The sequence below is a fragment of the Capra hircus genome, chromosome 10 (genome assembly GCF_001704415.2).
Source record: "Capra hircus breed San Clemente chromosome 10, ASM170441v1, whole genome shotgun sequence".
Classification (NCBI taxonomy): Eukaryota; Metazoa; Chordata; class Mammalia; order Artiodactyla; family Bovidae; genus Capra; species Capra hircus.
Window position 1 is genome coordinate 75,890,854 of NC_030817.1, and position 12,977 is coordinate 75,903,830.

At 36.6% G+C, this 12,977-nt stretch overlaps 1 protein-coding gene across 1 annotated transcript; it reads left to right on the forward strand.

Annotated features, from left to right (window-relative positions):
* Positions 6,897 to 7,853, forward strand: LOC102177241 (olfactory receptor 11G2-like). The gene has a single exon (XM_013967020.2). It carries the CDS (start codon positions 6,897 to 6,899, stop codon positions 7,851 to 7,853), a length of 957 nt encoding a protein of 318 aa, XP_013822474.1.

A 12,977-nucleotide genomic window follows, 5' to 3' on the forward strand; every position in this document is an offset into this window, starting at 1 on the left:
CCCCACTCCCTCTCTTGGACAGGCTCCCTTATGTCAGGAACAACCAACAGAGCCTTACAATACCCCTTGGTAGTGGAAGGAAGAAGTAAGCCACATGGAGCCTTCCCCACCTTCTCTCATTAAAAGTACTGGAAAAAGGGAAGGCAAGCGTTTTACCCTCCAATTCTCCCAAAAGAAAGAGGGAGAAGACAGGGATTAAAACATAACACATCATGATCATCAATTAACTCGAATTAAAACTCAGAAATTTACTCTCATCCCAAAACTTATTTTTCTGCCCATTTTTCTTTATCACACACTAGCAGATATTAGGTGTGAATTTTCATAAAAATAATTTCAAAAATGATTAAAATCAGAAAAGAAACTTTTAAATGGTGGCCTCCTGCAAAGTAAATATAGAATAGATAATAATCAGGAGGAAAATACAATAAAAGTAAATGTCATTCCTAATATCAACAAGAATGCAGTACAACTCTAAATAAATACATCAAAAATCAGTAAAGTGTATAAAAAGAAAACTGCAAATATGTCACCCTAAACAGGAAAAAAAATGAATAGGTAGAGATATCTACCATTTTTCTGGATGTAACAAGTAAATGTTGGAAATCTGTTGTTTCATTCCAAATAATTTTATTAGTTTAAAGAAAATAAAATAATGATAACATCAAAATCATACATATCCAAATGTTTAGTAACTGGAGAAAAAGTGAATTATAACACAGTTAAATTATAGGATATCAATTAGATATGTTAACAATATAATGATAAATCTAAACTTTTATTCCAAAATAGAGTGGACATACATAATTGTTTCCAAACATATTTTGTAATTAAGAAATTAAATGAAGGAATTTTATAGAAAATTTTATAGCTGCCAACTTTTAACGAAATTATAGATTTTGTTCTGCTTCCTGAAGTGTTTTACAAATTTATTATTATAAGCTTGCTGTTAATTTTTCTTACCAAAGTCTTTTTAAAGTTAATACAAAAATCTCAACTTGACAATGTTAAAAAAGGCTTATTCTTTATGTCTAAATTGACAACATCCATTGGATCATAGAAAAAGCAAGAGAATTCCAGAACAATGTCTACTTCTGCTTGACTACTCAAAAGCCTTTGACTGTGTGGATCACAGCAAACTATGGAAAATTCTTCAAAAGACAGGAATACCAGACCACCTTACCTGCCTCCTGAGAAACCTGTATGCAGGTCAAGAAGAAACAGTTAGAACCGAACATGGAACAAAGGACTGATTTAAAATTGGGAAAGGAGTATGTCAAGGCTGTATATTGTCACCCTGCTTATTTAATTCATATGCAGGGGGCAGGAGGAGAAGGGGATGACAGAGGATGAGATGGCTGGATGGCATCACTGACTCAATGGACGTGAGTCTGAGTGAACTCTGGGAGTTGGTGATGGACAGGGAGGCCTGGCATGCTGCGATTCATAGGGTCGCAAAGAGTCGGACATGACTGAGCGACTGAACTGAACTGAGAGTACATCATAAAAAAATATTGGGCTGGATGAAGCATAAGTTGAAATCAAGATTGCCTGAAGAAATATCAATAACCTCAGATATGCAGATGACACCGCTTTTTTGGCAGAAAGCAAAGAGGAACTAAAGAGCCTCTTGATGAAAGTGAAAGAGGAGAGTGAAAAAGGCTGGTTTGAAACTCAACATTCAAAAAACTAAGATCATCCCATCACTTCATGGCAAATAGATAGGGAAACAATGGAAACAGTGACAGACTTTATTTTCTTGGGCTCCAAAATCACTGCAGAAGGTAACTGTAGCCATGAAATCAAAAGACACTTGCTCCTTGGAAGAAAAGCTATGACAAACCTAGACAACATATTAAAAAGCATAGACATTACTTTGCCAACAAATCCTGTCTAGTCAAAGCTACGGTTTTTCCAGCAGTCATGTATGGATGTGAGAGTTGGACTATAAAGAAAGCTGAGTGCAGAAGAATTGATGCTTTTGAACTGTGGTTTTGGAGAAGATTATCGAGAGTCTCTTGGACTGCAAGGAGATCAAACCAGTCCATTCTAAAGGAAATCAGTCCTGAATATTCATTGGAAGGATTGATGTTGAAGCTGAATCTCCAGTACTTAGGCCACCTGGTGTGAAGAGTCAACTCATTGGAAAAGACCCTGATTCTGGGAAAGACTGAAGGCAGGAGGAGAAGGGACGACAAAGGATGAGATGGTTGGATGGCATCACTGACTCAGGGGGTATGAGTTTAAGCAAGCTCTGGGAGTTTGTGATGAACAGGAAAGCCTGGCTTTCTGCAGTCTAAGAGGTCACAAACAGTCAGGCATGACAGAGACTGAACTGAACTGAATTCTTCCCTCAGAATGAAATGGGGGAAATATTGCTTCTGGAACTGAAGCTGAGCCAACAAACTAGGACTTTGATCCAGAATTTATACATTTCTGGCTGAAGCAGCCACTGATAAACCTTTTGCAGCAAAATCTGGACAGAATTTTGATAATAGACTCTATCTCCTAAACTAAAACTGGTTCAAAACCAGTGTACTAAATGCATACCTGATACTTCAAGAACAAAATAAAACCTACGTAAAACACACAAATACACAACTTGATATGTCTTGTATTTCCTATAATTGTTCTTATTAAGTTTACCTGCTACCTAGAGCTCTTTGACACAATTGCTGCATGCGTAGTCTTGGGGACGTCATCAGTGTCCCCTTAATAGCATCAGTGTTATAGACTAATCACATAAAGTACCCCATCTATGACCAAAATTTCCTCTTCTTGGTTTTGTGCTCTTTCCTCAAACCAGTTCTCTCTTCTGTCATCTACATTTTGTCTTCTGTATCTCAGTTCCTCAAGCTTTTTCATACGAAGTCATCCCTGGAGAATATCTGAAACTGTCAATAAATTACATATGCACCTATAAATAAATTAAGATCATTATAGTATGTATGCATGCATGCTAAGTTGCTTCAGTCATGTCCGACTCTCTTTGACCCTATGGACTATAGCCTGCCAAATTCCCCTGTCCATGGGGATTCTCCAGGCCGGAATACTGGAGTGGATTGTCATGTCCTCCTCCAGGGGACCTTCCCCACCAAAGGATCAAACACAAATCTATGTCTCCTGCTTTGACAGTCAGGTTCTTTACCACTAGCATCACTTGGTAAGTTCCTAGTATGTATACGTGATTGAATATTTTACCAGTATTCAGTTCAGTTCAGTCGCTCTGCTTTATATTTTCATATTAGACTATTTTTCTTAGTTTTATTTTCTAAATTAGTCACATAATTTTCTGACATAGTGTATATGTCTAGTGACAAGTCAAAGAACAAATACCTATGGTGGTATGAAACGTAAAATAAAATTTTTATGTGTGAAAGGTGTCAATGATATCATTTCTGGGATGAGAGTGCACTAGAAGAGGTATTTTCAGAGAGATTTAGTCCCGTGAGTCCTAGGCTTTTGAAACTGTCTTCCTAAGACAATTTTCTCAGAGTTGTATCAGCCCTATGTATGGGGAAGTGGCACGATTTGTGTATTTCAACAAGGTTAGCTTCCTTAATAGTTGTGTCTAGCTTTTCCCATATTCTTTCAGGCCTCTCTGTCTATATCCAGGAATTTTTCCTAATTTTCCTCTTGAATTTCAAGCCATACAACAATGTGCCTGAGATTGTCTTTAACAGATTCAACACAAATAAATGATATTATTGATTCTGAAACTACTAACAATAGTTTATAGGATTAATGTGAGTTAATAATTATAAATTGTTTAGAACAACATTTCATTTGGCTTTAAAGAAAAAGGAGAAAAAAGTGTTAAGAATCATAAGTGATTTATAAAGAAAAAATTTAGAAAATATCAACAAAATTGACAAACTTTTAATGCTGACATTGGAATAAACATTTCCTAATTCATTCAAAAGGCTATTCATATCCAAATACCAAAGCCAGTAAAAGATATGACAAGATAAGAAAACTACAGACCAATATCCTCATGAATATAGACACAAAATTCTCAACAAATACTAGAAAACTGAATTCAGTAGCATATTAAAAGGCTTATACACATGAATAAGCAGAATTTATCCCATGAATGCAAGGAGAGTTCAACTTATGAAAATTAATTAATATACTACATTAGTAGATGTAAGATCTACTTCCTTAGCAACTTTCAAGTATGTAATATAGTTTAACTATAGCCACCATGCTGTTCACTTGAATTTATTCATGTTATAGCTGGAAGTTTGAACCCTTTGATCAATCTCCCATTTCCTTCATCCCCCAGAGTTCCCAGCAGTCACCATTCTCTCGCTTTGGCCAAGAAGTTCATTGAATTTTTCCATAAGACCTTACAGAAAAACCTGAAAAAAAATTTTGGCCAATCCAATACTTCTATGAGTTTGGGTTGTCAACTCTTTTTACTCTAAAAAAAAATGCAGTTTAAATATCTCTAACAGGCTATGCGAGAACAGATATTTGATGGACAAGAAGAATGGTTTCTTCTTCTTCAAGGTTGATATCAAGAACCCAGTGATAAAGCTTCCTATTGTAGCTATTATGACAATTCCAATTATTACTTAATTATTCCCCAGGAACCTTCAACTATACATGGATACTAAAGAATAAAAATAAATAAATAAAATTGATTTCCACATCTTCACTATTCTTTGGAGAATACTAGGACTTGGTGTTTGATTATATATAAGTGAAAATTCAAAATTATCTCCTCTTTTAAACAAATCTAATAGATCATTAAGAGAGAAAACCCCAAATCCCCAAAGATTATGATGCAAGGAAGTATGCATATATATATTTCCTTCATCCATGCTTTTGTCTTAACCACAAACATGTGCCTTGAAACTCAAGAAAAAATATTTTATAGGGTTCACCTTTTGCAACCCTTAAAAGATTACAAACTGAATCATCCAGTTTCTTGGAACTCCCTCACATACCTTTTGCTCCATGGAGTAATATTTAATCTTCCATCTCTGAAACTCTTCTCAGTATTCAGCCAAGCAGCAAGTGGAAACCATATCATGTGAGCCACATGTGTTCTACTGTTTGCAAAAATAATTTAATAGGAAGCATTTTCTTCTTTGAGAAAACTAAATATTTCATTAGGACAAAACGCTAACCCCCTCCCCCTCCAAAAAAACCTAAATAATATATGTTCCTTCTTGTTTCCTTAAATCCTAGAAGCCTAAGGTCTAAGTCTCACGTCTTTCTCTCTCTAAAGGGTGAATAAGAGATATATGCAAAGAAGCTTAAGATTTCAAATGAAGATGCAGTTGTTGTTGTTCATATTAACTCATAAATTGCTGGAGAAGAATTTAGTTAGATGATTTCTGTTGCTTGGTAGTAGAGGAAATATGGCAAATATTTCATCTCAGAGATACATTCTTTTCCAAGCTCATATATTGTTTTTCACTTCCATTAGATTAATGAGCCCTGGTTTAACATGGATTAATTCTTTTTGAAGTAACAAGTTTTCACATGTATGAGTTTTTGTTGTACATACAAGATTTATTCTAAATCTGTCACTGGACAATTACTATCCTCAGGTAATATTCCAAAACAAAAGGGTAAGTATCAGTAATGATTTAAAATTAATCCTTTGTCAATGACTTTTCTGTATGTAAAATAAATTAATAGAGGTGGCTGATACTAAGATCCTGAGTAAAAAGGTTACAGAAATTTCTAAAAGATAGAGAGATAATCCATTCAAATACATACATATCTTTCAAACAAGTTATTAGAAGATGTGTTTCCTAAAAGCCTTGCGTAAATAGTGAGTTCTTTCTTTAAAAGTATTAACAGACTATTTTAGATAGTACCATCACATACTTAGCTGGCTTAATTTACCACACCCATATTTATACAATCCAAAGGTCAATGAGGATCTATAAATAGTCCTTCCAATTTAGGTGCCATCTCAATCATCACATAAGAATCAGTCATCTATGTGGTCTGATTTAGGAATCCAGATATTACCTTTCTACACAGAAATATATCAAGGACATCCCTGACTCAGTCTTGGACTCCCACCTTGAAAAAGATTCCTTGATTTATTAAATATTTTTTGTAAAATGCAAAAATATTTCCAATAGTAGGAAACACATCAAAATTTTGCAAAAAATATATTAAAAGTTTATGGTAATCTCTTGATTATAAGCTCCATGAGCTTAAGATCTGTCATGCCCACAGCTGTTGTTTCTCCAGCACTTAACAGCCTACCTGACACAATGAACATGTTAATAGATATTTTTGTGGCTGAGTAATATTCTATTACAATGGAATATTACTGATACAATAATATATGTGATATGTATATATATATATACACACATACATATGTGTGTATGCTACATCTTCTTTATCCATTCATTTGTTGATGAACACTTGACTTGCTTCCATGTCTGCCATTTACAACAATGTGAATGGACCTAGAGAACATTCTGCTTAGAGAAATCAGTCAGAGAAATACAAACACTATGTGATATCATTTATATATATAGTATCTAAGTTGACCATGGATACCAAACACAGACACATTAGAAAAACTTCATATGCACAGAAATGTAATATCATTAGTACAGGTAAACAGATGAAAGAACACACTAACATAGGTAATTTATCAGAATTACATACATTCTTCGTATCTAGTTAAGCTTTCTTAGAAAAGTAAAAATTGTTCTCCATTTCATGTTTTCCCTCTTCTCTTATTGTGAATTTTTAGAGTAATATATGCTCAGTGCTGAGCCATGAAAGCCACAGTTCTTTTGCTAAAAATTTGTTTACAATTTTATGAAATGAAAGGTAAATAATTTTTTTTTTCAGGAAGAATCAGCGCACTCCATTAAAGCAAAAACCACTGTCATCCCATGTCTTCCAGATTAATGAATATGTCCAGCAGGGAAACCACCCACTCTGTTACCCACTTTATCCTCCTGGGCTTTTCCTCAAGCCCAGAAATGCAGCTCCTCTACTTCGGGCTCTTCTCAGCAGCCTATATCCTGACCCTGATGGGGAACACAGCCATTGTCTGTGCTGTGCGGTGGGATCAGCGCCTTCACACCCCCATGTACATCTTCTTGGGGAATTTCTCTTTCCTGGAAATATGTTATGTCACCACAACTGTCCCTAATATGTTGGCCAACTTCCTGTCCTCAAGCAAGTCCATCTCCTTCGTGAGTTGTTTTGCACAGTTCTACTTCTTCTTCTCTTTCGGGTGTGACGAGGGCTTCTACCTTTGCATCATGGCCTTTGACAGGTATCTTGCCATCTGCCGTCCTCTGCATTACCCACGCATCATGACTAAAGAACTCTACACTGGCCTCGTCATCTTTGGGTGGTCCGGTGGGTTCATTCTCTTTGTAACCCCAGTTGTTCTCGTTTCACGGTTGCCCTTTTGCAGCCCAAATATCATTGACCATTTCATATGTGATCCTGTCCCATTGATGATGCTGTCTTGTTCTGAAGACAACACCACACAACTCATTTACTCTATTTTTAATGTTATTTTCATGATCGGTACATTTCTCTTCATCCTTTGCTCCTATGCGCTGGTGATTCTGGCTGTGTTAAGGATGCCCTCAGCAGCCAGCAAACGCAAGGCATTCTCTACTTGTGCGTCTCATCTGGCTGTGGTAATTCTGTTTTTTGGCTCTGTTATGATGATGTATATTAGTCCTGGATCAGGACACCCAGTGAAAATGCAAAAATTCATTACCTTATTTTATTCTGTGATAACACCTTTATGCAATCCTCTAATATATAGCCTCAGGAACAAGAAGATGAAAGCTGCCCTAATGAAAGTCTTGGGACTGGACAACATGTTAATAAAATACAAATGAGAGCTAAATTTTATCTCTCAAATGCAACTCACCTAAATAAGTCATGTGTAAAATAGATGGCTAGTGAGAACCCACTGTATAGTGTGGGAAGCTCAGCTCAGTGTTCTGTGTTAGTCTAGATGGGAAGGATGGGGGGTGAGGTGGGAGAGAGGTCCAAGAGGGAGGGCATATATGTATATATGTGGCTGATTCACTTCATTACACAGCAGAAACTAATACAACATTGTAAGCAACTGTACTCCAATTAAGAAATAAAAACAAACAGTAAGCCCCCCAAAATGACAAGTGATATATTTGTCTCCAAATTCATTGTTTTATTAAGAAGCTACTGTAATGAGGGCCAATTATCACCTTACTACCACTCACCACAAAATGCAGTAGTCTTATTTAAGAAAAAAATATGTTTCTAACAAGTAAATTCAACTTTGAAATTGTGTGCTCACTCAGTTCGGTTCAATTCTTTGTGACTTAATAAACTGTAGCCCACCAGCCTCCTCTGTTCATGGAATTTTTCAGGCAAGAATATTAGAGTGGGTTGTCACTTCCTCCTGACCCAGGGATCAAACCCATGTCTCTGGTGTCTCCTGCATTTGGCAGGTGGATTCTTTACTACTGCACCAGCTGGGAACCCCCAAAGTTACCACCAAGTAAGTGCAATTTGCTATATCTAAACCTATCAGTCCCTCTATACATAACTTGGTTTCTAAAAAGAAGATAGAAGTCTACTTTGCATTACTATGTTGCAGCAACTAATAATACACATGTAATAGAGATCATAGATTGACTAGGGGATTAATCCTGTAAGCCAGTGATTGTCCACTGAGATATATTGACTGATAGAAAAGATCTGAGTTCGAAGGAGTTCACCTTGCCAGAGTGTAGCATTTGTCTTCACTTCAAGGAAACAGATAAATAACTTTAGTTAGACATTAGTGATTTTTGATGCAATGGTAAATGGGATTATTTTCTTAATTTCTCTTTCAGATACTTCACAATTAATATAGAGAAATGCCACAGATTTCTGTATATTGATCTTTTATCCCATGACTTACTGAATCCCTTTGTTAGTTCTAACAGTTTTTTGGTGAAGTCTTTAGGGTTGTTTTATTATAGCATCATGTCATCTGCAAATAGCGACAGTTTCCTTCTTTCTTTCTGATTTGGGTGACTATTGTTTTCCTTGCTCAGTCACTCTGGCTAGGATTTCCTGTGCTATATTGAATTAGTGATGAGAGTAGGTATCCTTGTTTTATTTCTCATCAGAGAGGAAAATCTTTCAGTTTTTCATTGTTGAGTATGATGTTAGCTGTGGGTTTGGCATATATGGGTTATTATGTTGAAGTATGCTTCCCAGGGATGGCAGAGCCCGGTAGGCTGCCGTCTATGGGGTCACGCAGAGTCAAACATGACTGACGCGACTTAGCAGCAGCAGCAACAGCAGCATGCTTCCTCTATACCACTTGGTTGAGAATTTTTTACCATAAATGGATATTGAATTCTGTCAAATGTTTTTAATGAGCCTGTTGAGACTATCAACAGATGAATGGAAAAAGAAGATATGTTATATATATATATACAATGGAATTTACTTAGCCATAAAAAAGAATGAAATTCTGTCATTTATAGAAAAATGGATGGACCAAAAGAGTATCATGCTTAATGAAATAAGTTAGAGAGAAACAAATACTATATGACATCAATTATAGGTGAAACTGAAAAATAACATAAATGTATATAGCAAAACAGAAACAGATTCACAGATTCAGTGGTTAACAAACAATGAGGAAAGGGAATGGGTAAGGTCAAGTTTGGGATATGGGATTAAGAGATACAAACTAGTATGTATAAAATAGATAAGCAACAAGGATATATCGTGTATATAGCACAGGGAAGTATAGCCATTAGCTGGTAATAACTTTTAATAAAGTACAATCTGTAAAAATCGTACCACTGTTAACACATGAAACTAATATGATATTATAAATTAAATTGATCAGTTTTATTTATAATATTAATATTTTTGAATCGTAGTGATTCAATAAACTGAATCACTAGGCTAACACATGAAACTAATATTAAAAATCAATTATACTTTAATTTAAAAAGTAAAAATTGTATAAAAAGAGATGCTCCACATGGTATGTCATCAGGGAACTGCAAATTAAAAGAACTATGAGATACCACTACACACCTATTAGAATGTCCAAAATTTGGAACATTGACAACACCAAATGCTGACAAGAATGTGGAACAACAAGAACTCTAATTCACTGCAAGTTTGAATGAAACATGGTCCAGCCACTTTAGAAAGAATTGGCAGCTTGTTACAAAACTAAACACACTCTTACCGTACAACCCAGCAAGTGTGCTCCTCAGTAATTACACAAAAGAGCTGAAACTTATGCACACAAAAACCTGCACACAGATGTTTTTAGCATTATTATTCAAAATTGACAAAGCTTGAAAGCAACCAAAATGTCCTTGAAATCACAAAATAAACCATGATATATCCAGATAATGGAATATTTTATGGCATTAAAAAGAAATGAGCCATCAAGCCATGAAAAGATAGGAAGGAAAGTTAAATGTGTATTACTAAATGAAAGAAGCCAAACTGAAAATTCTACAATGTATACAGTAAAACAGCAGTGGTTGCCAGGAGCTTGGGGGTAGGGAGTGGGGATGGTAGTTGAAGGGATGAGTTTGTGGAACACAGAGGGCATTTTGGCCACTGAAAATAGTACAATACCATAATGATGGATATATTTCATTGTGTGTGCATGCTGAGTGGCTTCAGTCATGTCCAATTGTGTGTAACCCTATGGACTATAGCCCTCCAGGCTCCTCTGTCCACTGGAATTCTCCAGGCAAGAATACTGGAGTGGGTTTCCATGCCCTCCTCCAGGGGATCTTCCCAACCCAGAGATGGAACCCACGTCAAGTTTCCTGCATTGGCAGGTGGGTTATTTACCTCTAGCACCACCTGGAAAGCCTATATATGGCATTGTATGTATCTAAATACATAGAAGTACAACACCAAGAATGAGCCCTTGATAACTATGGACTTTGGGTAGTTACATGTTAATATGGGTTCATCAATTGTAACAAATGTACCATTCTAGTGGGAAAAGTTGATAATATAGAAATCTGTACACATGTGGAAGCAGGAGCTATATGGGAAATCTCTGTATATCATCTTCATTTTAACCTAAAACTGCTCTTAAAAAAAGAAGTCTTAAAAAAGAAAAAAAAAAAAATGTCTGCCTTCATTCACTAAGCCTGAGCAATTACCTCAATCAAAATTTTGTGTGTCCAACTTATTCTGACTTAGGGATTCATCACTCCAATGTAAGAAAACCTAAAATACACAGAGTTACCTCAAAGGTAGGTACAATTGATATTCTGAAAAGGAAGGTACACACACACATTTGTTACAATGTATTTGGAGGGATGAGGGAAGGATAATAGCAGAGTGGTAAAACCAAATCTAATTTCAAAAGATGATAAATTATTGCTGTAAGACCAGTTACTAAATGACACAGGATATGTGGTGAGTGTCTTCTCTCCCTCCTTCTAGATAACAGAAGGGAACATAAAAGATTTCAGAGCTACATACATTACCCCAGAAAAGACAGGGTGAAAGGGGAGGCTCCAAGGGTCTTGACCAGTACCGCTTAGAGAGACCTGACCCATAATCAAGCCTGTGATGCTGCCAAACCTATTCTTACCTAAATAGAGTGTCTGGGAAAGTTGGCTTCACTTCAGGTGTACCATTTCATTCTAACTGTTTTTAGGTCCTAGTTTCTACACAGCAGCCACATTTAGAAACCAAGTCAGGATCTAATTTTCTTCAGGAGTTCTTAGTTATTATAATTAATGGCTCCTGAGTCCTGAAAGAATGTTCAAGGAGGGTTTTTTGCTTATTTTTGTTTTGTTTTGCCATTGCACTAAAATAATTTGTCTTACTTGGCAATGGATGAGCTCAGAATTATTCTGGTACACTAAGTTTACATGGTTATAGTACTCTCAGAGTTTTACTGTCTGGGGCCAGATACCTATAAAATTAAGCATAATAGAAGACAATGAGCTCACCAGAGTCGTCACAGAGCCTCGTTCCATGCCAGCAGTTTATAGAAGTTAACACAGAGAAGGGTAGAAGTGAAAGGAAAGAGAAAAATGCAAGAACACTTGAAGAATAATAGAAAAACATAGTTTCTAACCTTGGAGTTGAGAAACGTGTTGAAACTTCTGAGGAAAACAAAAACTTTCTGAGAGAGGCTGACTTTCCCACGACTTGGAGAGAAGTGTGCGTGCGCGCGCGTGTGTGTATGTGTGTGTGTGTGTGCGCGCGCGCGCGCGCACATGTTAGTCGCTCCGTCGTGTCCAACTCTTTGCAACCCCACGGACTGTAGTCCGCCTAGCTCCTTGAGTGTCCATGGGATTCTCCAGGCAAGAATACTGAAGTGGATTGCCTTTCCCTTCACCAGAGGTTCTTCCCAACCCAGGTATCGAACCCTGGTTTCCTGCATTGCAAACAGATTCTTTACCGTTTGAGCTACAGGGAAGTTCTGGAGAGATATGGCTTCATGGAAGAACAGATTCTGAGCAACAGCTCATTTTAGACTAAAAGAAAAAGAATCTCGGACTGAGTTGGAAATATACAAGCTATTGTAATACCAAGACATTCATATTAAAGAAGCTAGATAGCCATTAAAATGGCAAAATTAACAGATGTTTTATGTAAACAGATTGTTGAGTAGGACATGAAAAGGTTTTGAAATGCAAGATGAAATCCCAGATGCTCCAGGGGTACTCCAAAGTATAACTTTGGAATGTCCTTGAGTTAGCACTGAATGGAGAGTAGAACTGATGGGTGGGTGGTAGAAAGAAACAAGTTACTCCAGGTGAAACTAATCTGGATAATATTTGCTCTAAATATCTCCCAGCATGAGTTTGAGAGGTATGGGTAGAGCAAGCATGCACTTAAAAGCCTATGGCTTCAGTTGATTTGGATGAGAAATGATGAGGCTTATCCTGCCACCTTGTGGCTCTGGGCCAATGTGCAGACAGCTTGGAGAAGAGAGGCCAGGGCTGAAGGGATTAGAGTGTCTAACGGAAGTAAGC